Source organism: Thalassophryne amazonica, chromosome 16 (assembly GCF_902500255.1).
Source record: "Thalassophryne amazonica chromosome 16, fThaAma1.1, whole genome shotgun sequence".
Taxonomy (NCBI): Eukaryota; Metazoa; Chordata; class Actinopteri; order Batrachoidiformes; family Batrachoididae; genus Thalassophryne; species Thalassophryne amazonica.
The window spans coordinates 79173410-79199211 of record NC_047118.1 but is presented as its reverse complement, the minus strand read 5'-3'; the positions used below and the strand labels follow the sequence as shown (position 1 = coordinate 79199211).

The 25802-nt window shown below is 41.7% G+C and overlaps 2 protein-coding genes across 4 annotated transcripts in view; one reads left to right on the top strand and one right to left on the bottom strand.

The window, feature by feature from the left end:
* The window catches only part of rdm1 (RAD52 motif containing 1), a 33317-nt gene extending 15484 nt beyond the window's left edge, over positions 1-17833 (top strand). For 2 of the 3 annotated variants that reach the window (XM_034190405.1, XM_034190406.1), the window contains exons 4-8: positions 10682-10810; positions 14723-14870; positions 15081-15179; positions 15275-15351; positions 16455-17833. In XM_034190405.1, the coding sequence (XP_034046296.1) occupies positions 10682-10810; positions 14723-14870; positions 15081-15179; positions 15275-15351; positions 16455-16511 (510 nt within the window). In that variant the 3' untranslated portion in view covers positions 16512-17833. Of the gene's footprint in view, positions 1-10681; positions 10811-14722; positions 14871-15080; positions 15193-15274; positions 15352-16454 lie in introns of those variants that run through there. The other variant, XM_034190407.1, reaches the window with a different exon arrangement.
* The window catches only part of LOC117527899 (integrin alpha-3-like), a 132794-nt gene continuing 124173 nt past the window's right edge, over positions 17182-25802 (bottom strand). Inside the window, exons 26-28 of the mRNA XM_034190404.1 lie at positions 22639-22770; positions 19036-19231; positions 17182-18951 (exon numbers count right to left, since the gene is read on the bottom strand). Coding sequence (XP_034046295.1) covers positions 19040-19231; positions 22639-22770 — 324 coding nt within the window. The 3' untranslated portion in view covers positions 17182-18951; positions 19036-19039. The remainder of the gene's footprint in view (positions 18952-19035; positions 19232-22638; positions 22771-25802) is intronic.

Genomic DNA, 25802 nt, shown 5'->3' with positions numbered 1-25802 from the left:
ACATTGTGAATTACACACGTCAATTAAACAGATTGTTGGAGTCATGATTTTACTGTCCATAAAGTTTCAAAATGATGGGATGTTGTGCATATAGATGCAAGAACCAATCTGAATGCCGATATAAAATATACAGATTAGGGGTTGACAGATTATCTGTGCTGATATTCAGCATTTTTGCGGATATTGGTTTCGGCCACCTACGGTGCACCCGTAAAGTATTCACAGCGCTTCACTTTTGCCACATTTTATGTTACACCCTTATTCCAAAATGGATAAAATTAGTTTTTTCCTTAAAATTCTCCACACAATACCCCATAATGACAATGTGAAATAAGCTTTTTGAAATGTTAGCAAATTTATTAAAAATAAAAAACTACAGCTTAATTGGAGTCCACCTGGGGTAAATTTAGTTGATTGGACATGAATTGGAAAGGCACACACCTGTCTACATATAAGGTCCCACAGTTGACAGTGCATGTCAGAGTACAAACCAAGCATGAAGTCAAAGGAATTGTCTGAAGACCGCCGAGACAGGATTACCTCGACACAAATCTGGGGAAGGGTATGTAAACATTTCTGCTGCTTTGAAGGCCCCATTGAGCAGAGTGGCCTCCATCATCCATAAATGGAAGACGTTCGGATCCACCAGGTCTCTTCCTAGAGCTGGCTGCCTGTCTAAACTGAGCGATCGGAGAAGAATGACCTTAGTCAGAGAGGTGACCAATAACCCAATGGTCACTCTGTCAGAGCTCCAGCATTCCTTTGTGGAGAGAGGAAAACCTTCCAGAAGGACAACCATCCCTGCAGCAATCCACCAATCAGGTCTGTATGGTAGAGTGGCCAGACAGAAGCTACTCCTTCATAAAAAAGCACATGGCAGCCCACCTGGAGTTTGCCAAAAGGCACCTGAAGGACACTCAGACCACGAGAAACTAAATAATTAAGATAAAGATTAAACGCTTTGGCGTGAATGACAGGCGTCATGTTTAGAGAAAACCAGGCACCATCCCTACAGTGAAGCATTGGTGGTGGCAGCATCATGCTGTGGGGATGTTTTTCAGTGGCAGGAGCTGGGAGACTAGTCAGGATTGATGGGAAAGATGAATGCAGCAATGTACAGAGACATCCTCAAAAATTTATTTACTCCATAGTGGAATAAGGGTGCAACCAGGGTTCTAGCCACGGTGTGCGGCCCGCCCAGTACTGCAAATGTCCACCCGGCTCTCAGGTTCAAATTGGCTGTCCCACCCAGCACAGAATTTCTGAAAAATGAAATAAAATGTTGCTGAGAATGTACCAATTCATTTGTATTTCAAGTTTATAGTGTCATAGTTTTGCAGTTTTAAGCCAATAATTAAAGCAATAAGAAATGTATTTCTCATTTTCTTCGTATCAAATCGCAGAGATCAGAGAGTCAGTGCATTCTGTGGCCACAGAGCTGTGAAGGGCAGCAGCTAAAAACAGCGTCTCTGCTCCGCTCTGAACTGAAGAAAAAAACAACCTGCCATGAAAATTCTACATGAAATAATCCAGAGGTCCTTCTGTGTCCATATGTGATGATATATTCAGAGATTTACAGTTTATTTTACAGTTGAAAGGCTTCATGTTTCCAAAAAGCACCAAGTTTGAAAAGTGGCAGATGGCGTGATCAGCGAGGGAGGTGGAGTGAGAAAGCGGGAAAGACACAAAGAGAGAGCACAGGAGGAGATGGGGTGGAGAGGAGGAGGGGCACAGTATTTTTATTTAGCAACTTGCTGGTCACCAAGTTCTACCTTCACGCGCTGTAGCTTCACTCTGAGCTGTAGCTCACAGCTGAAAGCAGCTTTTTTCTCAGAGTAAAAGAAAGAACTGAATTAAATAATCCACAGTTCCTCCTGTGTCCGTTATTTTACAGATTAAAGGCTTCGTGTTTACAAAAAGCTCCATGTTTCTTCAACAAGAGAAAACGCTAAATAGAAGAGACAGTGTTTGAATCGAGAGAGGAGGGGGAAGAGTGTGAGACGGGGGGGGGGGGGGGGGGTGTCACTCATTTCCACATGAAAACAAAAGTCACATAATCATTTGTAAAACAGCAGCCTTCAGCTCTAAATGCTCATTAAAGCAGCGGAGCAACTTAATTATAAACTATCATCTTCAGCACACAGCCTCACTTTGTGAAACAGGAAAGTGTGAAAAACTGTGATCCATTCAGCTTTGATCCTTTTCAAGTTCAAGTTTATAAATCAGTCCAAGCTCTTCTTCAAAGGGGTTATGATTGTTTTTTTAAGTAATGCAATCCACTCAAAAATGTTGCAAACAAACTGTCTAGATTACAAAAAAAAAACTACCTGACACAACTCTGCCTCACTGGATTAAAGCTACTGTGTGTAAATTTACATTTACACTCTGACAGTAGCTTTTATCCAGTGAGGCAGAGAGTTTCATCAGACAAATTAACACTGTGAGAGTTTTGAAGAAGGAAGAAAATGCTATGTCCATCAAATATTGAATGAATGAATGACTAAATTCTATTCAGCACACACAGTCCAAAACAACAACAAAAAACTTACAACGAAGAAAGAAAATGGATTAGCAATGCATATTAATGTGTTTTTGACCTTCTGTTATTTATGACATATGCATGACATGAAATAACAGAAATATGAAATTTGAATCATTTAAGTTGTGGTTTACCAAACATAAATCTTACATTAATTAGAAGTACCCATCGTACGGAGCAAATGGCCCCTTACTTCAGCTGTTGCCCCATGCCACTCTGCTGAAATATGAATGGCTGCTTTTTGGTTTGTAGCAAAGTCCCGGCAACAGCACTACTTGAAACCTTCAGCCTGCTTAATCCTACTGTCCTACAGACTGACATAGAAGTAGCAGTGTGCAGACTGGAGCTGTGTTGGCTGTATTAATTTATTTGTTCAGCTTCATATAGGTCCTCACACTTTTCTGTGTGACGGTCATGTGGAAAGGTTGTGTCACAGAGGGATTGCATGTGTCAGTGCGCATGCCCTGAAGTAGCCCTTGCGCAATGCATCATTGGTTAGTCTGTATTCCTACAGCCACCGTCTGTGGATGTGAACAAAGAGAGACGTGGTACTTTTTAGTACTACTACTCTGGGGCCTATGACTCTGATTTGATCAACAAGAACAAGCATAATTCAAAGTTCCTGTTCAACACAGTGGCAAGACTTATTCATGGATAACCACCTGTAAATCGCTCTCCTCTTACAATTTTTAGATTACCTTGGGATGAAAATAGATGACATTAGGGTAAATATATCCCAGTATTCCTTAATCCAGCCACTATATCCTAGTATCGAGGTGGGTGCCATCACTGATAAATCAAATCAATTTTATTTATATAGCGCCAAATCACAACAAACAGTTGCCCCAAGGTGCTTTATATTGTAAGGCAAAAGCCATACAATAATTACAGAAAAACCCCAACGGTCAAAATGACCCCCTATGAGCAAGCACTTGGCGACAGTGGGAAGGAAAAACTCCCTTTTAACAGGAAGAAACCTCCAGCAGAACCAGGCTCAGGGAGGGGCAGTCTTCTGCTGGGACTGGTTGGGGCTGAGGGAGAGAACCAGGAAAAAGACATGCTGTGGAAGAGAGCAGAGATCAATCACTAATGATTAAATGCAGAGTGGTGCATACAGAGCAAAAAGAGGTGAATAAAAAGAAACACTCAGTGCATCATGGGAACCCCCCAGCAGTCTAAGTCTATAGCAGCATAACTAAGGGATTGTTCAGGGTCACCTGATCCAGCCCTAACTATAAGCTTTTTCAAAAAGGAAAGTTTTAAGATTAATCTTAAAAGTAGAGAGGGTGTCTGTCTCCCTAATCCGAATTGGGAGCTGGTTCCACAGGAGAGGAGCCTGAAAGCTGAAGGCTCTGCCTCCCATTCTACTCTTACAAACCCTAGGAACTACAAGTAAGCCTGCAGTCTGAGAGTGAAGCGCTCTATTGGGGTGATATGGTACTATGAGGTCCCTAAGATAAGATGGGACCTGATTATTCAAAACCTTATAAGTAAGAAGAAGAATTTTAAATTCTATTCTAGAATTAACAGGAAGCCAATGAAGAGAGGCCAATATGGGTGAGATATGCTCTCCTAGTCCATGTCAGTACTCTAGCTGCAGCATTTTGAAATAACTGAAGGCTTTTCAGGGAACTTTTAGGACAACCTGATAATAATGAATTACAGTAGTCCAGCCTAGAAGAAATAAATGCATGAATTAGCTTTTTAGCATCACTCTGAGACAAGACCTTTCTAATTTTAGAGATGTTGCGCAAATGCAAAAAAGCAGTCCTACATATTTGCTTAATATGCGCATTGAAGGACCTATCCTGATCAAAAATGACTCCAAGATTTCTCACAGTATTACTGGAGGTCAGGGTAATGCCATCCAGAGTAAGGATCTGTTTAGACACCATGTTTCTAAGATTTGTTGGGCGAAGTACAATAACTTCAATTTCATCTGAATTTAAAAGCAGGAAATTAGAGGTCATCCATGTCTTTATGTCTGAAAGACATTCCTGCAGTTTAACTAATTGGTGTGTGTCCTCTGGCTTCATGGATAGATAAAGCTGGGTATCATCTGTGTAACAATGAAAATTTAAGCAATGCTTTCTAATAACACTGCCTAAGGGAAGCATGTATAAAGTGAATAAAATTGGTCCTAGCACAGAACCTTGTGGAACTCCATAATTAACCTTGGTCTGTGAAGACGACTCTCCATTTACATGAACAAATTGTAATCTATTAGATAAATATGATTCAAACCACCGCAGCGCAGTGCCTTTAATACCTATGACATGCTCTAATCTCTGTAATAAAATTTTATGGTCAACAGTATCAAAAGCTGCACTGAGGTCTAACAGGATATGCACAGAGATGAGTCCACTGTCTGAGGCCATAAGAAGATCATTTATAACCTTCACTAATGCTGTTTCTGTACTATGATGAATTCTGAAACCTGACTGAAACTCTTCAAATAGACCATTCCTCTGCAGATGATCAGTTAGCTGTTTTACAACTACCCTTTCAAGAATTTTTGAGAGAAAAGGAAGGTTCGAGATTGGCCTATAATTAGCTAAGATAGCTGGGTCAAGTGATGGCTTTTTAAGTAATGGTTTAACTACTGCCACCTTAAAAGCCTGTGGTACATAGCCAACTAATAAAGATAGATTGATCATATTTAAGATCGAACCATTAACTAATGGTAGGGCTTCCTTGAGCATCCTGGTAGGAATGGGGTCTAATAGACATGTTGATGGTTTGGCGGAAGTAACAAATGAAAATAACTCAGACAGAACAATCAGAGCGAGAGAGTCTAGCCAAATACCAGCATTACTGAAGACAGCCGCACATAAAGATATGTCTTTGGGATGGTTATGAATAATTTTTTCTCTAATAGTTAAAATTTTATTAGCAAAAAAAGTCATGAAGTCATTACTAGTTAAAGTTAAAGGAATACTCGGCTCAATAGAGCTCTGACTCTTTGTCAGCCTGGCTACAGTGCTGAAAAGAAACCTGGGGTTCTTATTTTCTTCAATTAGTGATGAATAGTAAGATGTTCTAGCTTTACGGAGGGCTTTTTATAGAGAAACAGACTCTTTTTCCAGGCTAAATGAAGATCTTCTAAATTAGTGAGACGCCATTTCCTCTCCAGCTTACGGGTTATCTGCTTTAAGCTGCGAGTTTGTGGGTTATACAATGGAGTCAAGCATTTCTGATTTAAGGCTCTCTTTTTCAGAGGCGCTACAGCATCCAAAGTTGTGCTCAATGAGGATGTAAAGCTATTGACGAGATAATCTATCTCACTCACAGAATTTAGGTAGCTACTCTGCACTGTGTTGGTATATGGCGTTGAAGAACATAACAAAGAAGGAATCATATCCTTAAACCTAGTTACAGCGCTTTCAGAAAGACTTCTACTGTAATGAAACTTATTCCCCACTGCTGGGTAGTCCATTAAAGTAAATGTAAATGTTACTAAGAAATGATCAGACAACAGGGGGTTTTCAGGGAATACTGTTAAGTCTTCAGTTTCAATGCCATATGTCAGAACAAGATCTAAAGTGCGGTTAAAATGGTGGGTGGGCTCATTTACATTTTGAGCGAATCCAACTGAATCTAATAATAGATTAAATGCAGTGTTGAGGCTGTCATTCTCAGCATCTATGTGGATGTTAAAATCACCCACTATAATTTATCTTATCTGAGCTAAGCACTAAGTCAGACAAAAGGTCTGAAAAATCACAAAGAAACTCACGGTAAAGACCAGGTGGAGGATAGATAATAACAAATAAAACTGGTTTTTGAGACTTCCAATTTGGATGGACAAGACTAAGAGTGAATCTTTCAAATGAATTAAAGCTCTGTCTGGTCTTTTATTAATTAATAAGCTGGAGTGGAAGATTACTGCTAATCCTCCTTCTCGACCCGTGCTTCGAGCATTCTGACAGTTAGTGTGACTCGGGGGTGTTGACTCATTTAAACTAACATAATCATCCTGCTGTAACCAGGTTTCTGTAAGGCAGAATAAATCAATATGTTGATCAATTATTATATCATTTACTAACAGGGACTTAGAAGAGAGAGACCTAATGTTTAATAGACCACATTTAACTGTTTTAGTCTGTGGTGCAGTTGAAGGTGCTATATTATTTTTTTCTTTTTGAATTTTTATGCTTAAATAGATTTTTGCTGGTTATTGGTGGTCTGGGAGCAGGCACCGTCTCTACGGGGATGGGGTATTGGGGGGATGGCAGGGGGAGAGAAGCTGCAGAGAGGTGTGTAAGACTACAACTCTGCTTCCTGGTCCCAACCCTGGATAGTCACGATTTGGAGGGTTTAATAAAATTGGCCAGATTTCTAGAGATGAGAGCTGCTCCATCCAAAGTGGGATGGATGCCATCTCTCCTAACAAGACCAGGTTTTCCCCAGTAACTTTGCCAATTATCTATGAAGCCCACCTCATTTTTTGGACACCACTCAGACAGCCAGCAATTCAAGGAGAACATGCGGCTAAACATGTCACTCCCGGTTCAACTGGGGAGGGGCCCAGAGAAAACTACAGAGTCCGACATTGTTTTTGCAAAGTTACAGACCGATTCAATATTAATTTTAGTGACCTCCGATTGCCAACGTGAATTACAGTCTTACCAAATTTACGCTTAGCCTTAGCCAGCAGTTTTAAATTTCCTTCAATGTCGCCTGCTTTGGCCCCCGGAAGACATTTGACTATGGTTGCTGGTGTCGCTAACTTAACATTTCTCAAAACAGAGTCGCCAATAACCAGAGTTTGATCCTCGGCGGGTGTGTTGCAGAGTGGGGAAAAATGGTTAGAGATGTGAACGGGTTGGCGGTGTACACGGGGCTTCTGTTTAGAACTATGCTTCTTCCTCACTGTCACCCAGCCGGCCTGCTTTCCCGGCTGCTCGGGATCTGCTGGGGGACGGCTAACGGCGGCTAAGCTACCTTGGTCCGCACCAACTACAGGGGCCTGGCTAGCTGTAGGATTTTCCGAGGTGCAGAGCCGAGTCTCCAATTCGCCCAGCCTGGCCTCCAAAGCTACGAACAAGCTACACTTATTACAAGTACCGTTACTGCTAAAGGAGGCCGAGGAATAACTAAACATTTCACACCCAGAGCAGAAAAGTGGGGGAGAGACAGGAGAAGCCGCCATGCTAAACCGGCTAAGAGCTAATAGCTGTGCTAAGATAGCGGATTCCTAAAAACACACAAAGTGAATAATGTGTGAATAATTTAGAGGTGATTCAGCAGAGAGAGTGCTTTAATTAAGGCACGTGAAGATTACACTGAAATAAATCGTTATCTAGTTATCTCCATCAATCTAACTTTTTAGATAACAATTTAACAGATTAAACAGCAAAACACCACTGTGCTCCGGAACAGGAAGTGATACAATACCGCAGTGAGAGCCAACCACTAGTAGAGGCCAGTGATCCACCAAACATGCAAAGTCCAAAAAAATCTTGCCTATATAAAAATATATTGCCTAGATTTAACGAATTTGATAGTATCTTACGAGGCCTGCTGACAAAACATAATGTTTGCTAAAAGTACGACCTGCGTATTTGATCCTATACCAGCAAAATTGTTTAAGGACCTATGGCCCACTCTTGGGCCTATTGTGTTGGAAATCATTGATGTAATGTAATTATAAAAGTTAATTATTAATAATTAACTGATGATAATCAGTTATAAATGAATAATTTTTGAATAATCAGGTCCCATCTTATCTTAGGGATCTCTTAGTACCATGTCACCCCAATAGAGCGCTTCGCTCTCAGACTGCAGGCTTACTTGTAGTTCTTAGGGTTTGTAAGAGTAGAATGGGAGGCAGAACCCTCAGCTTTCAGGCTCCTCTCCTGTGGAACCAGCTCCCAATTCAGATCAGGGAGACAGACACCCTCTCTACTTTTAAGATTAAGCTTAAAACTTTCCTTTTTCAAAAAGCTTATAGTTATGGCTGGATCAGGTGACCCTGAACCATCCCTTAGTTATGCTGCTATAGACTTAGACTGCTGGGGGGTTTCCCATGATGCACCCAGTGTTTCTTTTTATTCACCTCTTATTGCTCTGTATGCACCACTCTGCTTTTAATCATTGGTGATTGATCTCTGCTCTCTTCCACAGCATGTCTTTTTCCTGGTTCTCTCCCTCAGCCCCAACCAGTCCCAGCAGAAGACTGCCCCTCCCTGAGCCTGGTTCTGCTGGAGTTTTATTCCTGTTAAAAGGGAGTTTTTCCTTCCTACTGTCGCCAAGTGCTTGCTCATAGGGGGTCGTTTGACCGTTGGGGTTTTTCTGTAATTATTGTATGGCTTTTGCCTTACAATATAAAGCACCTTGGGGCAACTGTTTGTTGTGATTTGGCGCTATATAAATAAAATTGATTTGATTTATAAATGCCGATAACTAATAATAGTTAGTAACTAATAATACTAATAATAACTAATCTCGTACATATAAAATCCTTAGAGGATTGCCTTGTGTTAGTGAAAAGCTGGATGTCCAGCAATTTCTTACTTTTAAACTTGGACAAGATCAAAATGATGGTTCTTGGTCCAGTGAGACATCAGCAGCAGTTTGATCAATTAACGCTTAACCTGGATACGTGTGGCATACATCACACTGACAAAGTGAGGAACCTTGGGGTGATTTTTGACCCCACATTGTCCTTTGATTTACACATTAGAGATATTACGAGGACATTCTTCCCATCTTGTCTATGGCTGATGCTGAGACCCTGATTCATGCATTTGTTTCCTCGAGATTGGACGACTGCAATGCTCTATTTTGTGGTTTACCGCAGTCTGGCATTAGGGGTCTCCAATTGGTTCAAAATGCAGCTGGCAGACTCTTGACAGGAAGTAGAAAGTTCGGCCACATTACACCCTTTTTGGCATCTCTTCACAGGCTACCTGTCTCTGTGAGATCAGATTTTAAGGTTCTGCTATTAACTTAGAAAATTATTCACAGACTGGCACCTCCCTAATTAGCTCACCTGCTTAAACCCTACGTACCGGCCCGTGATCTGCGTTCTCAGGGCACAGGGCTACTTTTGTGTCCCTAGGGTGAATAAAAAGTGCAGGCCACAGAGCCTTCTCTTATCGAACACCTGTTTTGTGGAATGATCTCCCTGCGCCAATAAAACAGATTCTTTGGAGACTTTCACGTCTAGATTTAAGACGCATCTATTTTCCCTCTTGTATGGCTAGCATACTGGCATAGTATGGTACTATGCTTCCCATCCTTTTAAAGTAATTTTATTAGCAAGGGAACAGGTCCTGGCCTCAACTTTATCTAAATTTTGGGTCAGTGAGTGAAGCTTGGGGCTAGCGGTCATCAATCACCTTAGTAATTTCTCTGCTTTCTTGTTAATTTACTGCTGATGAATTATACCTTAGGTGCAGTTTTTCTGGCCGACTGATTCTGCTCTCTTTCTCTCTGGCCGAGGTATGAACGACAGATGGATCTGAAGTGAAGGGCCCAGACGGTCTGTGAGGTGGTAGGCATGCTGCAGTCTTCATGTGAAAAGCCCAGTGACAGTGTGGACGACCCCTGCCTGTGGTGCTGACACCTGTGTGGCTACACTTTTGAATGCAAATGAAGGTCCACTATGGCAGTTGCAAAACGGACTATGCTCGAAGACTGGATCTGAAGACTGAAGATCGGCCTCCAAACCTTACTGATAATCTGTGTTGGTCCTTAAAAATCAATATTGACTTATACAGTGTGTCGGCCCGGCGCTTCGGGCTTTTATAATTATAGCTGTTAAAATGATGCCTTTATTTTGATTTATTAATTATAGAGCCGATAATGTCAAAAATTTAAATTTGATTAATCTCATCATTCTAGATGTAAATTAAGCTAACTGGGTGGCAGTAAGACAGGTATGACTATGAAGTTGCCATAAACACAGTAAAAGCACTGTCCAATGGATCGAGCTCAGACACAGTATTGGTTCAAATGGCTTGTTGTCCCTGCATTCTTTGTGTAGGCACTCTAAGTGTAACCACTTTGGAACTCAATCAATCAATCAATCAATCAATTTTATTTATATAGCGCCAAATCACAACAAACACACAAAACATTTTGGGTGGATCCAGAAAAGGGGAGTAGTCAGTGGTTTGTTTGTCTTCCTTTCTCCAGGTGAGGCTCAGCTCCAGACAGACTCCTTCAACCTTATCGAGGAGCACCAGGCTGCTCAGCCACACCCACTGCCTGGATCTGGCCAATCACTGCCTGGGATTCAACAGCTGGTCATCACACGTCATTACAGTGAGGAAACATTCTCTTGTCATGCTGACACGTGCTGCCTCTTTAACATTTATGTTCAGTCTTGTTTTCTTTGACTTCCACAAAAACCAAAATGAGAAAACAGTTTTTTTTTAGGTTTTTTTTTTTTTTTTAAGTCATTAAAAACAAATCATTGGGCAGGGGTGGTGGCCATGTGTTTAGTGTGCTTGGTTTCAGTGCAGAACGTTCCTGGTTCAAACCCCACCTCTGCCAAATTTCTCCATGTAATGTGAAGTTGTCATGAAGGGCATCCGGTGTAAAACGTGCGCCAAATCATTCATTCATTATTGGTTTATTTGACAGGGACAGTGCATATTAATGAATGTACAATTGTATAGACAGTGTGTGTGTATGTATGTGTGTAATATATATATAGCACACAATTTAACGTAAATACGCCGGATTTAGCACAATGCTAGTTTCCATCCGTAGTCCCCAAATATAAAAACACATTGATAATTTACAATATAGTATAGTGTCATATTTTAATGTAACCCAGAACCATGTAAAAGAGGAGTTATCTGTTCCGGTCAAGATGGGGGACCCACCTTGGGTCTGCTGTGGTGACCCTGAATCAGGATCGGACTGGGAACAAATTTCGACCCTGGCATTTTTCCACTGGACCAGCCCACTATTGGCCCAACGAATCCACCCCCAAACATGCACACCCACCCACCCGTCCATACCAAACCCCCAATGAACAAATACTATACACCTAAACACCATGAACACACACCTAAATACACACTTTCACTGTCATTTCACCTTGATCATAGTACAAAACAGAAGCAAAAGCACGCAAGCGGAAAAAAGCTTTTGTGTCTCCAAAGAGAGTGTGTGTGAGAGTGAGAGAGAGTTCTATAATGATTATGCTATATAATGCTAACGAGAAGCTAACCACTGCTAGGATTCACACAGCAGCAAATTAAGGAGCTGAAGTCCGTAGCTGTTGCATTTAAAGACTAACAAAAGTAAAGCACAGTTAATTAAGATAAAATAAACGATTCCAACCTTGTAGTCAGTACAGGGGCGGATCTAGCGATAAATTCATGGGGTGGCAAGCAGGGACAGGCACTATTATGTGGGGTGGCAATGTAATGTTTATGTATTATGCTATTATAAGTCAGGAATCTGGATTATAGCGTCACAAGTCCAAGTTTCATATAGCCTAGAGCAGCGGCCCGCAAGCTTTTTGCACCACGGACCAATTTTCATGTAATGTTAAAACATTTTTGCAGACCAATATAGAAAAAACTACATTGTAAAAAATGTGACTGGAATGGTAATTTCAAGCGCTCCAATGTGCGTCATAGATCTGTAAATTGTGTTTTCATTATCACAAAATGAACATTGCTGTAGTAGTGCAGCAGATAACAAAACAATTGTTCAGTTTGTGATAAAAGCATGAAATGTGGCACACATATTCTAAATTAACTAATGTTTATTTTCAGATATGGAGACATCCTGGAGGTGACTGAGCTACAGGGGTCAATAAAGAATTACACAGGGGTCAAAATATAAAAATTCTCCAATCATGTTGAAAACTATACCACACTATTTGTGTGATCATAAGGATTCCAAAAATGTATAGTTTGGGCTATCCATGACTGAGTGTTCTGGAGTTATGGGGTAAAAAACAGCAAAAATGGTGACAAAAGTCAGTTTCAGTTTGTACAAGGGTGAAAGTTAGTTACTTCAGTTTTGGTAAAAAGTGATGCAAATTATTGGTTGAGTGAATAGGATTAATAAATGGAATAGTTTTGACTATATTGAATGTTTGGTCTCCAAAGTAAAGGTCAAACAAGGTTGACGTCCATTGGATTCTCTGACATGTGACATATGTTACCGCGTAACATGATAACTTAGCGTGATAGATGGTGCAAACTATTCCTTTTTAAAATACTATTAACTAAACCAATAATTTGCATAATTTTTTTTTACCAAAATTGGAGCAAGTTTAACGTTTGACCCCTGTACAAACTGAAACTGACCTTTGTCACCATATTTGCTGTTTTTACCCCATAACTCCAGAACATTGAGTCATAGATAGTCCAAACTATACCTTTTTGGAAGCTGTGTAATCAGATAATGTGGTATACTTTTCAATATGATTGGAGCATTGTTAAAGTTTGACCCCTGTGTAATTCTTTATTGACCCCTGTAGCTCATTAGAGGTCAGCCCCAGGATGCCTCCATATCTGAAAATAAATATTAGTTAATTTAGAATATTTGTGCCAAATTTCATGCTTTTATCACAAACTGAATGATTGTTACGGAAATTTTAGGGCAATTCTACAGTAACGGAATTACAATCTGACCTAATCTGTAGTCGTTAGATGCAGTATGTCCAGATTTTGCTGCTGTTGTAATTCCGTTACCATAGAATTGCCCTTTAGCTAAGCTGCACCACTATAGTAGAAAACATATTTAATCAAATGACAGCAGAGAAGCTGTATGAGTCTTACCTGAGCTGAAGACTCACAGAAACACACCTCAAGGGTGTGTGTATCAGCGCTTGTCCTCTGCTCATCCTTCTGTACTCTGTCCTCTGCTCATCCCTCTGTCCTCTGTCCATCCCTCTGTCCTCTCTCCTCACACCCTCTTCTCTTGTTTCCAGTGTTCCTCTAAATCCACAACAAAGTGTTTTCTCCCCTCAGCAATAAAAAAGTGCTCCACTGTCGCATTATGAAATGAAAGTGAAACCTAAAAAGCGTACATTGCCACACGCGTGCACGGACACGAGTAAAGCTGAAGTCTAGCTACAAAAAGTTTTGCCGGCTGATGTGACCAGTGTTGACGTCCGTCCTTGTTTTCAGTTCACCTGAAATGACGAGGGAAACAAGAGGTTCCGCCCTAATAAAAATACCACTGAAAAGTCATTCCTCATTGTTTTGTGCTGCATTCAAGGGCGCTCAGAGAGCAGTTTTCACCGGTTAGTCATTCGCGAGGTCCCTTTTTTGAAAAAAAGTCACCCACTTCTGATTGGGGTGGCAAGAACTATTTTTAGGGTGGCAATTGCCACCCCCAGTAGATCCGCCCCTGAGTCAGTAGAAGAGCGGAGAGAAGTCCAGGCACCGAGGAATCAGTCCATTCACAGAGGCGGGAGCGGCCGCCTGCTCTTCCTGCAATCTGATTGGCCACCCTGTATGGTTCTCTAATTGTCGTTGGCTGTTGGTCATGTCAGTCGTGCTCGATGTAAGTCACCGTTGTGTGATCAAACGGAAACAAAACTGAAACCTAAAATAAGACTGCTCTGTGTATGAAACACTACAGAACTTTTATTTTGACACAAATTCAGGAAGTGGTTTTGCAGCTGCGCCGATTAAATGCTGTAGCTTCACCGATCACGGACTTTCCTCGTGTTGACAGCAGTGCGCGGTTTGAGAACACTGTATTTCCATAATCTCTATAAATATGGGAGGGCCGGCCCACGCACGTCTAAACGTGCAGCGGCCCACCGGGCAAATGCCCAAAATCACAGATTATCAGTCCGAGCCTGCCCTTAATGACAAAACAAGGGAGCAGCCAAAGGGGCTTACATGTTTCAATCAAACATTGGAGGAATTTTTTAAAAGAAATATTGGTGTAACAGTGGGGAGCGCTACTCCCCCTGATGGTCGTACAGGGAGTAGCCGGTTGTCTGTCTGTCTGGTTTCCATCCAGGACCTGAGTCATTTCCTTGGTGTCGTGGATGCGGTGAAATGCAGCACCAGCACATGTCCTCAGATTTAACTCGACTCTCTTAAAATGATGGATAAAAATGTTCACCTTCTTCAGGGGAAAGATTTTATGGTTCAGATATTTCAGGAGGAGAGTGTTTAATGTCACTTCCTGTTGATGTGGACCTTTGGATTTTTGGTTCAGCCCCTGTTCGTTTTTGTTTACATGTTCCAGCTGAAGGAGCTCAGTGATGACGATGATGAAGAGCTGCTGGACGGGCAGAGGAGATTCCGGTTCTGCTGCCTCATCCAGCTGACGTTTCCTCACCATGGACAGACCACCAGAGGAGTGGCAGTGGTGGAGGACACCTTCATGGATACAGGTGAGTCACACACAGGGACACCTGCTGGTCAGAGGAAGAACAACTCTCGTGCCAGTGCGTGAACCTGCCACTCCAATGCAGTATGACAGAGAAATACTCTGTGTATAAAGAGAATGATGCTGCTGTGATACATAATACAGAAATACTGTTACTAGAGCCAAGAAGAAAAATACTGCATTACTACATACTTAAAAAAAAAACTGTCTGCAGGTCCAGAGCTCGTCCTGCAGAAACGTGGTAAACTCCAGAAATCCGTCAGAGAGGAAGCCCTGGTCCAAGCTTTCAGCACAGTACTGCTTGTACTGCTAGGTAGTAATACTGGGTACCTCTATCATCACAGCCGTGAGCGGCTCCAGGTGATTGTACTGTGGATCATTTATGCCTGAACCCCGCCCCCTCTGTAGGTAACCGTAAGGTCATGGTGGAAGTGAAACAGAACTCCAATCAGTTCCTCCATGAGCTGACAGAGGGCGCCATGCAGGTAAAGTCAGCTGTTCCCCCAAAAATGTACATTCCAAAATACACTAAATACGACGGCGTTTTAGGGCCACATTGAGGTTTTTTTTTTTTTTTTTTTTTTTTTTTTTTCTTTTTTTTTGACTTGGAGAATAAAATCTTAATTTTATGAGAAAAAACTCATAATATTACAAGAATAAAGTCAGTTATATTATGATATAAAGTCAAAAAGTTGTATTTATATGAGAAGCGCTGACTGCCAGTGTCATACCAAAGTAGTTATCCCCGTCTACAACCCCACAACACCAGTTCCAAGCATCTCCTCATCCACCGAAGATGTGATTTCAGGAGCTACTAATCGCCGGAACTACAGGCTAAGTCTGTGTGGTTCCTCTTCCGGAATAGACACATTTTCTTGCATGTTATTTTCAAAGTTCTAATACCAATGATAGTGTGGTGCACATGGGCCAAAAGGTGAAGTATTTCCTTGTTTGTAAATCCTATACTGAAGTACAACTTACAAGTGCTCCACCGATCTCATTTTGAGATATTACGTCTTTATTCTTGTAATATTACATTTTTTTTCTCGTAAAATTACCATGTTTTTTTTGTCTCATAAAATTACAACTTTATTCTCGTATTACGTTTTTTTCGTCTCATAAAATTATGACTTTATTCGAACAATATTACGAGTTTACTCTTGTAGCATTACGACTTTATTCTCGAAGTCTTAAAAAAAAACTCAGTGTGACCCAGTGTAACCCCGTTGTAACTAAATGACACGCAGTCTCAAAACAAAGAACAGTACTGCAGAGTGAGAACATGATAAATATTTAAGCTACTTCCAGGGATCTTGACCTTTGACCCTCAGGCCTAAAAGATCCACTGGGTTCTGAGAGTTTAGCTGTGGAGCAAACAGACCAAGTTTGTAGTTTTATAAAGTTCCTTTTACCACCTGAAGCAAGACTCGAGCCTTTGGTAACTTCAGCCAAGCATAGTCTAAAACCTGGATTTGATTGGGTCGCGTCACACTGGCGCACCTGAAACATGTCAGACAGACATTCACAGAATTTTGCACCAAACCCTGAGAATTCTGCTGAAATGACCCCGGGTTATGCTGGCTCACAGGTAAACGAGTGGCAGCCGGATGTGGATGACGACCTTGAGGAACAGCGACAGCCGTAACCTCAGGAAGGAGTTAGCTGCTTGAATTAAAGTGAGACACTAAAGGTGGCTGAATTTAACAAACACACAAAGATTTTGTGTTCAGCGTTTGCAACATTTATTGTAAGCAGGAAGAGTGACGATATGGAAACCTGCCACTGGACGCAAGAACTCAAAGGACTACAAACACTGATGTGAATATCTATGGGAAGGTTCTCCAGGCTCATAAGTATTTGGACAGACTCACATTGGGCTTGGACTATTTCAGCAGATGGTTGCCATGGAAATGTGCTCAGCATCACAAGGTTTTAGAAAACTATTGGCCCCCCAAAAAAGGTACAACACAAAGGTCTTCCAACACCACTGTTTAATTTCAGAACATTACATGAATACATCAGTGATTAAATGTCATACTTTTTACAAGGTTTTGTTGTCAAGGTGACAACATGCACCTCAGATACACTGAATAATTTGGCAGACTTGCTGTTGTAGCATTGCTGCTATTTTAATTTTTTTTCACCACTGGTTACATGAAACAGCACTTAAATAAATGTACAGGTGTGAAACTGAGGTCACAACGTTTGACACGAGGGCAGTTGCAGAACGGCTCTGATAATGTTTCAGTGTTTTCCAAAAAGCTTTGCCATCGTTGGCTTCACCACATTTACACTTTCACAGTAACCTGTCATTGTTAAACAGTTGTGGTAAGTGTACACGGATTGGGTGTGTTGAGAAAATTAGGCTGGAATCTTCCAATCCAGCGCCAGTATCAGCTTCTGTGTCACTGTTCACACTGGGTGCACAATGTGTGGTTTGGGGTGCAGTAGGCTGTACGATTTCACCCTAAGAGTTTGCTCTCGCTCTGCTGATTTTAAAAATACTTGTATATCAACTGACTGAAAGCTTAACGTGAATTTATTTTTAAAAATTAGAGTTGCAAGCAAATATTAAGGGTCCAAGCACCTCCTGTGCCACCGTGGATCCAGGCCTGCATCAAGCAGGGGCCACAGAGCAGCCTTGCAAGACCTGCATGATATTTTTGGAGCACGTTCAAGCTCTGAAATTTATTTGAAAATAATGCTTTGCAGCACCATCTACTGCTGCAGTTCCACCACATTTCGCACTGTGGTTAGAACAGGCCATCCATAAATGTCACATTTCATGCCATTTGGTTATCCCATTAATGAGAAAACCCATCATTAAATAGCATCACATATGGTCAAACTCAAACTTATAAACGAAGTAAAAAAAAAAAAAAACAAATTCAAGGTTTCTGGTCCAATTTTTCAGTCACAGTCCAGAGAATGTTTTGACACCCATCTGGCCTTTCTGCGTCAAAAATCCAGACAAGTTTGTGCCGGCTTATTTGGCACATTTCACAAATTGCAAAAATCCCATCTTGGCACAAAGAAGCATGGCTTACACCATTGGAAAACACTTAATCCACCGATCGCAACAGTATAAATGTTTCCAATGTGCAACTGGCGGATCAGAATTTATTAGTTGTTGTTGTTTGAAGGGGTTTTATTATTTATAGTGCCACCTAGCATTTTTTTTTACTGGCCATTTTGTACTGTGCTCTACCTGCCATAAATGGTATTCTGGTTGAAGCTGGCAAATTTGGCAGCATTTGGTCCATCCATTAATGAGCACGCAGTTGTTTGGTCTGTTCTAAAATTAATTTTAAAATTTGAAATAATGTTTTAAGAGGCGATTTATCATCATCTTTGGTCTGATAGTAAACCACCACCTTGTAGGACTCTCGGAAAATCTATGAAATTTTGAGCAATTTGTACCTTTTTGAAATTCCACGATAACCTGCCTTACAGCACCATCTACTGGCACAGTTCCACCAATTTTAGCACTGCAACTTTATACAGGCCATACATTATCAAACACAAAGGTGTGAAAATTGCAAAAAAGAGCAAATTTTAAGATTTGTGGTTCAATTATTGAGCTTTCCAAACCAGAGAACATTTTGATACTAATCTTGCTTTTTGACATTAAAAATCCAGAGAAGGGTTAAATTGGGCCAATTTTGCATATTTAGCAATATTGCTAAAAATTCCAAACAGAAATGTGTGTAGCCTACACCTTTAGAACGGACTTACTCCATCGCTTGCAACGGTATAAACTTTTCCTATGGTTGACCCCATAGATCAAACGTTATTAGTGTTAACACATTTTTATTAATTATGGTGTCACCTAGCGTTTTTCACCAGCCACTTTTTTTGTCTAACATGAGTTTTTCCTGACATCTACCAACCCTGTAAATATCAGATTTGAACTCAACCACCCAATCACTTTGTGTACCTGGGGGGAAAAAAAAACAAAAAAAAAAGCACATAAACAGTAAACTGGTCCTGAAGCCATGAAAGAAACAATTTAATTTTCCACCAATCTGTAGAAGAACCGTTATGTTTGGACCTGATGTCTTGGTGGATCCTCTTCAGGTCTAGTTCTGAAAATGAAGCAATTTGTGTTTTTTAAATATTTAAGAACAGAACCAATTCTGTGAATGGAATATGTTAGTTTCCATGGTTACCATTTCAGTGGGTTATTGTCTCAGTCCAGCTGGTGATCCAGGGTTTTGGCATCATCCTGTTCCTGGATGAAGAAAGTTCTCTGATGACAAAGCCATCTGCATCGGTGTAATGCTGCTGCTGGTTTTCTTTACCCATAATCCTCCCCTGGTGAAGCATCACTGCCTGCCACGCCCGCTGCCGCACAAAGAAGCCACACTAGAGAGAGAAGACGCCGTAAATGTCAGGAAGCTCCACCCAGCAGCAGCTGATAAGTTGGAATATAAACAATTGTTTGGTTGGTCCCGAAAAACCAAACTTCAACTTTTCAAGGTGCTTCTAACTTTTTTGGTTCCTTTAGGGGTAAAAATAAATTGGGTGAAATTTTATGGGATTTGAAAAATATAAACCGCTGCTGCCCGGCCCCTGTTTTTGTGATGAGCGAGTGACATTTTGAGTTGTGGACTGGATACATTAGTTTATTAGTGGCAGATTTTGTTACATCTGCCTCAGGTCGCATTTTTGAGGCATTCACTGTCAACATGGACTTCGTCATCAAGGACCCCTCAGAGTGGGAGGATGACCCTTCATTCTACCCATCACAGCAGGTCCTGGATAACATTGCTGCTGTCAGTGATTTTGTTCAGCGAGGAGTTGCACTTATCCAGGACCACTCAACAGCTTGCAGTTGGTGTTTGTGCTGCTGTTCTTCCTCCATTAAGATCTGATTGTAAGGCATCAACGTCAGCTCCTGGAGGCAAGGACAATCAGAACCAAACGCCACTCCCCATGAATGTTTGTTTTCACCAAATACATGGACAGTGACATGTAATACTTTTTTTTTATCTCTCCTGTATGGTCAATTATTAGTATTACAGCTGTGACAGCCATGCACGGTGCAGGCTCTGAGATGCACTGATTTGCTACACAAGCTCACGTGACCAGGCTGTTACAGATACATGGTCATGCCCTCTCATGGGTTACATAACGTATGTGAATTATGACCATCAGCATAGCTGTAACATCAGGTGTGACGCCCTGCTGCCCCATGGCGAGTCAAAGGCTCTGAGCGGTGCACCACTTACACCCATCGTGTCCATGATATCACAGATCTATTGTCAGTCCACCTCATGTGTCAGAGGATGTACAACCCCTGGCAAAAATTATGGAATCACCGGCCTCGGAGGATGTTCATTGTTGTTTAATTTTGTAGAAAAAAAGCAGATCACAGACATGACACAAAACTAAAGTAATTTCAAATGGCAACTTTCTGGCTTTAAGAAACACTATAAGAAATCAAGAAAAAAATTTGTGGCAGTCAGTAACTGACATGCAGCCCCATATCATCAATGACTGTGGAAATGTACATGTTCTCTTCAGGCAGTCATCTTTATAAATCTCATTGGAACGGCACCAAACAAAAGTTCCAGCATCATCACCTTGCCCAATGCAGATTCGAGATTCATTACTGAATATGACTTTCATCCAGTCATCCACAGTCCACGATTGCTTTTCCTTAGCCCATTGTAACCTTGTTTTTCTGTTTAGGTGTTAATGATGGCTTTCGTTTAGCTTTTCTGTATGTAAATCCCATTTCCTTTAGGCGGTTTCTTACAGTTCGGTCACAGACGTTGATTCCAGTTACCTCCCATTCGTTCCTCATTTGTTTTGTTGTGCATTTTCGATTTTTGAGACATATTGCTTTAACTTTTCTGTCTGTCTGTCTGTCAATGTTCATATCTACACATAATGACTGTGCCACAGACTTTTCACATTTCAACCGGGGGCAAGCTTTCAAGCTCACCGGGGGCACAATCAGGACGTGCCGGTTCCCTCGAGCATGACCAGAATGCTCCGAATGCAGTTAAACTGTGGTACGACTGCCATTCGACTGCAGTACGAATTGTCCCCATTTGAATGCATTTGAATGCAGCTCGACAGTGGTGTGCATGTGCTGGCTGTGAGAATTTGGCCAATTTTGTTAAGTGGCACACAAATGTTGTACGAGGAATTCGAATGCAGCTCGATATGCACGAATGATGTTCGAATGTCCATTTGTACGCCATTCATGCTCTTATGTGACAGGGGTATTAAGAAAAGTCACATTTTTGGCATATTGTCGAGGACCATCCTAATAAACAGGTGTATAACAAAAGAAGCATGGGGCTGCTTCAGTTGCCCCCTAGAGGGCACTCCTTTGGCTTACACTTGTCATATTTTTTGTTTTTGCCAAGTTGAAATTAGTCCATTTGTCAAGATGTGTTAGATATATTGTATTTGTGTTCAATGTGTTCAATTATGGTTTTCTTTATTTGTTTTCTGTACTTCTTTTGGTATTAAGAGTTATACTTTTAGTTTCATTCTTATTCTCACTTTCCTTTGTTCTCTCTTGGTATGTGCATGTAGAACTGGATTTAACCAGTTTGTACCAGTTAGGATAAAGGGAGTTAGGTTACAATTATAAATCATATGTCTCCCGTTATTGCGCGGGCCTGGGGCAGGGGGATGGACCTCCCTTGAATGCCCACGGGGGCCAATAAGAAGGATTTTGCGAAGTAGGGTCCGGCTCTGTTACACATATGTAATCCTGTATAAAAAGTCTATGACATCGTCAAAGTTTTGAGGTAAATTTAGTGTTCAGTCCCATGTACAGTAAAACTCACCAAAACCGTCGGCGTATAAAACAGATATTCAGTCACCCGACAAAAAAGTCCCAGTGCTTTTGTATTGTTTTCCATGTAATAAACAGTTTATATAACAGATTTTATATAACGGATTTTCACTAAAATGTCCTGTCCGATCACAATGTATTTCCATTAACAACCCAGAGCGGTCTGGACGTGCACAGTAACAGAGGTACAAATTAAAGTTCAGCGCTCTGACAGTCGCCGATTTGAGGAAAGTGGGACCGGAATCATTTCTGTGTTTAAAAGCCCAACCGTTTTTTTTTTTCTCACACCATACTCAGACTCGGACCTGCAGCCTGGATGTGCACCTGTTAAATCAAACACAAAAGGCTGTGATTTGACACTTTTCTGCTTTCACTGCTTCATCTGCCATCATAATCTAATAGTTTTTTGCAGTGCGCACGCTGATTACAAATGGATCAGAAAAGTTCACAGTTTTACAGCACGAAGTTGGTAAAAGAGGAAAATGTACAACTTTGAAATGGAGGTGGTGATTGTAGAAAGAATAGCTTGGTGAGGGTCAAATTCGCCCAGAATAAAGTATAATCCAGCCACGGAGAACTTTAAAACTGTCACACGTCATTGCATGACACATAGTTACAGAGCTGCAGAAGCAGCAATAACGCTTTAAATAATTAAATAAATAATCGTAAATTGTAAATCTTTGTAAATTTGATAGCTTAACTCTTTTTATATTTATTTTGACAGCACCTGTACCTGGATGTGTTGCTGTATGTGGTTAAATGATTTTAAAAAATGTTGAAAACATAAAAGGTTCATTCAGTAGTTGGAACCAAAATGGCGCCATGTTCTGAGGTGACACCACTCTCTCAATTAAGGCACACTAATTACCTGGTGAGCTCTTAACAGGCTTTGGTGAAAATGTCAAACCTCTCCTTTAAGAAATCCAATGCGACAGTAAGGTGAACAGAAGTTTACCTTCCACAGCAACAGGCAGATCAAAGCCAAAAGTCCAACTCCAGTCAAGACAGAAAGCACCAGAATCCACAGGAGGACGCTGTTGTCCCTCTCCATACTCTGCTCCGGATGGATGACCACCTGAAACTGCAGCTGCAAAAAACAAACACTTTCCAATCTCAAAATACATAAATCATGATTTTCCTTGTGCAAACCATGACAGTGTCCTTGTTTTGGTCAATGCTGTTTAAACTAGTGTTTATTTTGGTGTTTTAGATTCTTACACATAGAATTATATTGCTGACGTGACATTTGTGCCCTTGTAAACTGAAAGCATGTGCCTGGTGAGCCTGTTAACCCCCAAAAATGTCAATTAGCTGCAAGTCATTAATTCCAAAACGTGAATACTGAAAAATATCTCCCAAAATTTCATGCGCATGCGTGAGTTTTTTCACGCCTGTCGGTTGCATCATTCGCCTGTAAGCACGCCTTATGGGAGGAGTGGTCCAGCGTCCTCGGCAGATTTTCATTGTCAGGAAATTGGCTCATTGATTGCCGCTTTACTGCATCAAAATCTTTTCAGAAACTGTGAGAGACAGCCAAGTGGAAACCATTCAGAAAATTCAGATGGCTTTCGGTGAAGATCTTATGGGGATTACACAGATTAAGGAGTGTTACAACCGGTTTAAAGACGGCGCACAGTGGAGGCGGGCGCACCACGCTCCGAGCGGCGATCGACAGGCTGAAACGACCAAATCATTTCCAAAGTGAAGGCTGTGTTGATCCGGGACGTCGTCTGACTACTACAGAAATGGCAGAAGCTGTGGACATAGCACTTGTTTGGCACATTCCACTGTTACAGGAGTTTTTGTCATGGAAAGAGGAGTGGAGGAATTCGCCACGGAGCCGCTAATGGTGTGGGACAAAAGCACCTCCGTGTTGGTTTCACAGGACATGTTCTAACATGCCCAGCTCTTGCACCATTCAGAAGATTCAGACATCTTTCGGTGGCTTTTCAGTCGTGTGACTATCTGAGAAATTCTGGATGAGCTGGACATGCCACAACATGTCCTGTGAGGCTTCATGACTGCGTTGATTTTGTTGTGTGCCCCCGTCCCAATGCGCGAATTCCTACGCACGTCTTTTCATGACAAAAAACTCCTGTAACAGTGGAATGTGCCATTCATTTCCAAAGTGAACGCTTTGTTGATCCGGGACGTCGTCTGACTACCAGAGAAATAGTAGAAGAGTTGGACATCAGCACTGTTTCGGCATGAAAAAACGTGCAGAGGAATTCGCGTGTTGGAATGGAGGCGCACAACAAAATCAACGCCGTGATGAAGCCTCACAGGACATGTTGTGGCATGTCCAGCTTGTCCACAATTTCTTGGATAGTCACACGACTGAAAAGCCACCGAAAGCCGTCTGAATCTTCCGAATGGTGCAAGAGCTGGGCATGTTAGAACATGTCCTGTGAGACCAACACGGAGGTGCTTTTGTCCCGCACCATTTGGGACCCACAGAATCTCTTCTCTGCTGTTTGCGGACGATGTGGTTCTGTTGGCTTCGTCAAATCAGGACCTTCAGTGTGCACTGGGGCGGTTTGCAGCCGAGTGTGAAGCGTCCGGATGAAAATCAGCACCTCCAAATCCGAGGCCATGGTTCTCAAGCGGAAAAAGGTGCTTTGCCCTCTTCAGGTCGTTGGAGTGTCCTTGCCTCAAGTGGAGGAGTTTAAGTATCTCTGGGTCTTGTTCACGAGTGAGGGATGGATGGAGCGTGAGATCGACAGATGGATCTGTGCAGCATCTGCAGTGATGCGGTCGCTGTATCGGGCCATTGTGGTAAAGAGAGAGCTGAGTAGGGGGACAAGGCTCTCGATTTACCGATCGATCTACGTTCCGATCCTCACCAATGGTCATGAGATTTGGCTCATGACCGAAAGAACGAGATCGCGAGTACAAGCGGCCGAGATGAGTTTCCTCCGCAGGGTGGCTGAGTGCTCCCTTAGAGATAGGGGGAGGAGCTCGGAGTCGAGCCGCTGCTCCTCTAGATTGAAAGGAGTCAGTTGAGGTAGCTCGGGCATCTTTTCCGGATGCCCCCTGGACGCCTCACTGGAGAGGTGTTCCGGGCACATCCCATTGGGAGGAGGCCCCGGGGAAGACCCAGGACACGCTGGAGGGACTACATCTCTCCGCTGGCTTGGGAACGCCTTGGGGTTCCCTGGAGGAGCTGGGGGAGGTGTGTGGATTGGGAGGTCTGGGCGGCTTTGCTTGAGCTGCTGCCCCCGTGACCCGACTCCGGATAAAGCGTAAGAAAATGGATGGATATATATATATATATATAATTTTTTTTATTTTTTTTTTCAGTTTAAGTAGTTTCAGTTTACATATCAATTATTGCTGGAAATCTTGATTGCAAACCCTATAAACGCAAATATTTTTGGGGGGTGCTGAGGATGAGCCCAGAGCAGCTCTCACTTCTGATGTGGGCGTGACCCACTCTGGGGACAGTGACAGGTGACGAGTTTGACTGGGCCGGTCCACCTGTCAAATAGTAACGCAGGTGTCAAACTTAGGGAGCACAGACACCTCCGCTTGAAACTCAAGTTAAAAAGATATTCACAGATTCCAAGTTCATGGCTAAACAATCTTCAGAGAAATATAGAGAAAAAATTTTTTTTATCCATATGAGCCGTCCTCTTGAGCTGGAAAAAATAATATTGATCTGAACGAGCAGGCGGAAGCGTGGGGACCGTCTACAAAGTGCAAAAACGAAACGAGACATCAGAAATATATTCATTAAATTCAGGTGTGGTTTGGCCAAATTCACTGAACACAGTGGTCTCCTGCTGGTTGTACTGCAGCACTGTTTGGAAAAATGTCATTGTGAAAAACTTTGGAGAATTTTTCATTGTTTTAAATTTTCATTAGCGCCAACGTTATATGATGTAGTGACACAATCTTTTCTGCACACATCAGTGGTCTCCTGCTGGTTATACTACAGCACTCAGTTTGGAAAAATGCGAAAACTGAATTTTAGTTTTTTTTTTTTTTTTTTTTTTTTTTATCTTTAAAATAAGCAATAAAATTCACTAATTCACTAAAATTCAATTTTTTGCACAGTGCTGTAGTATAACGAGCAGGAGACCACTGATGTGTGCAGTAAATTTTGTGTCACGATAACGA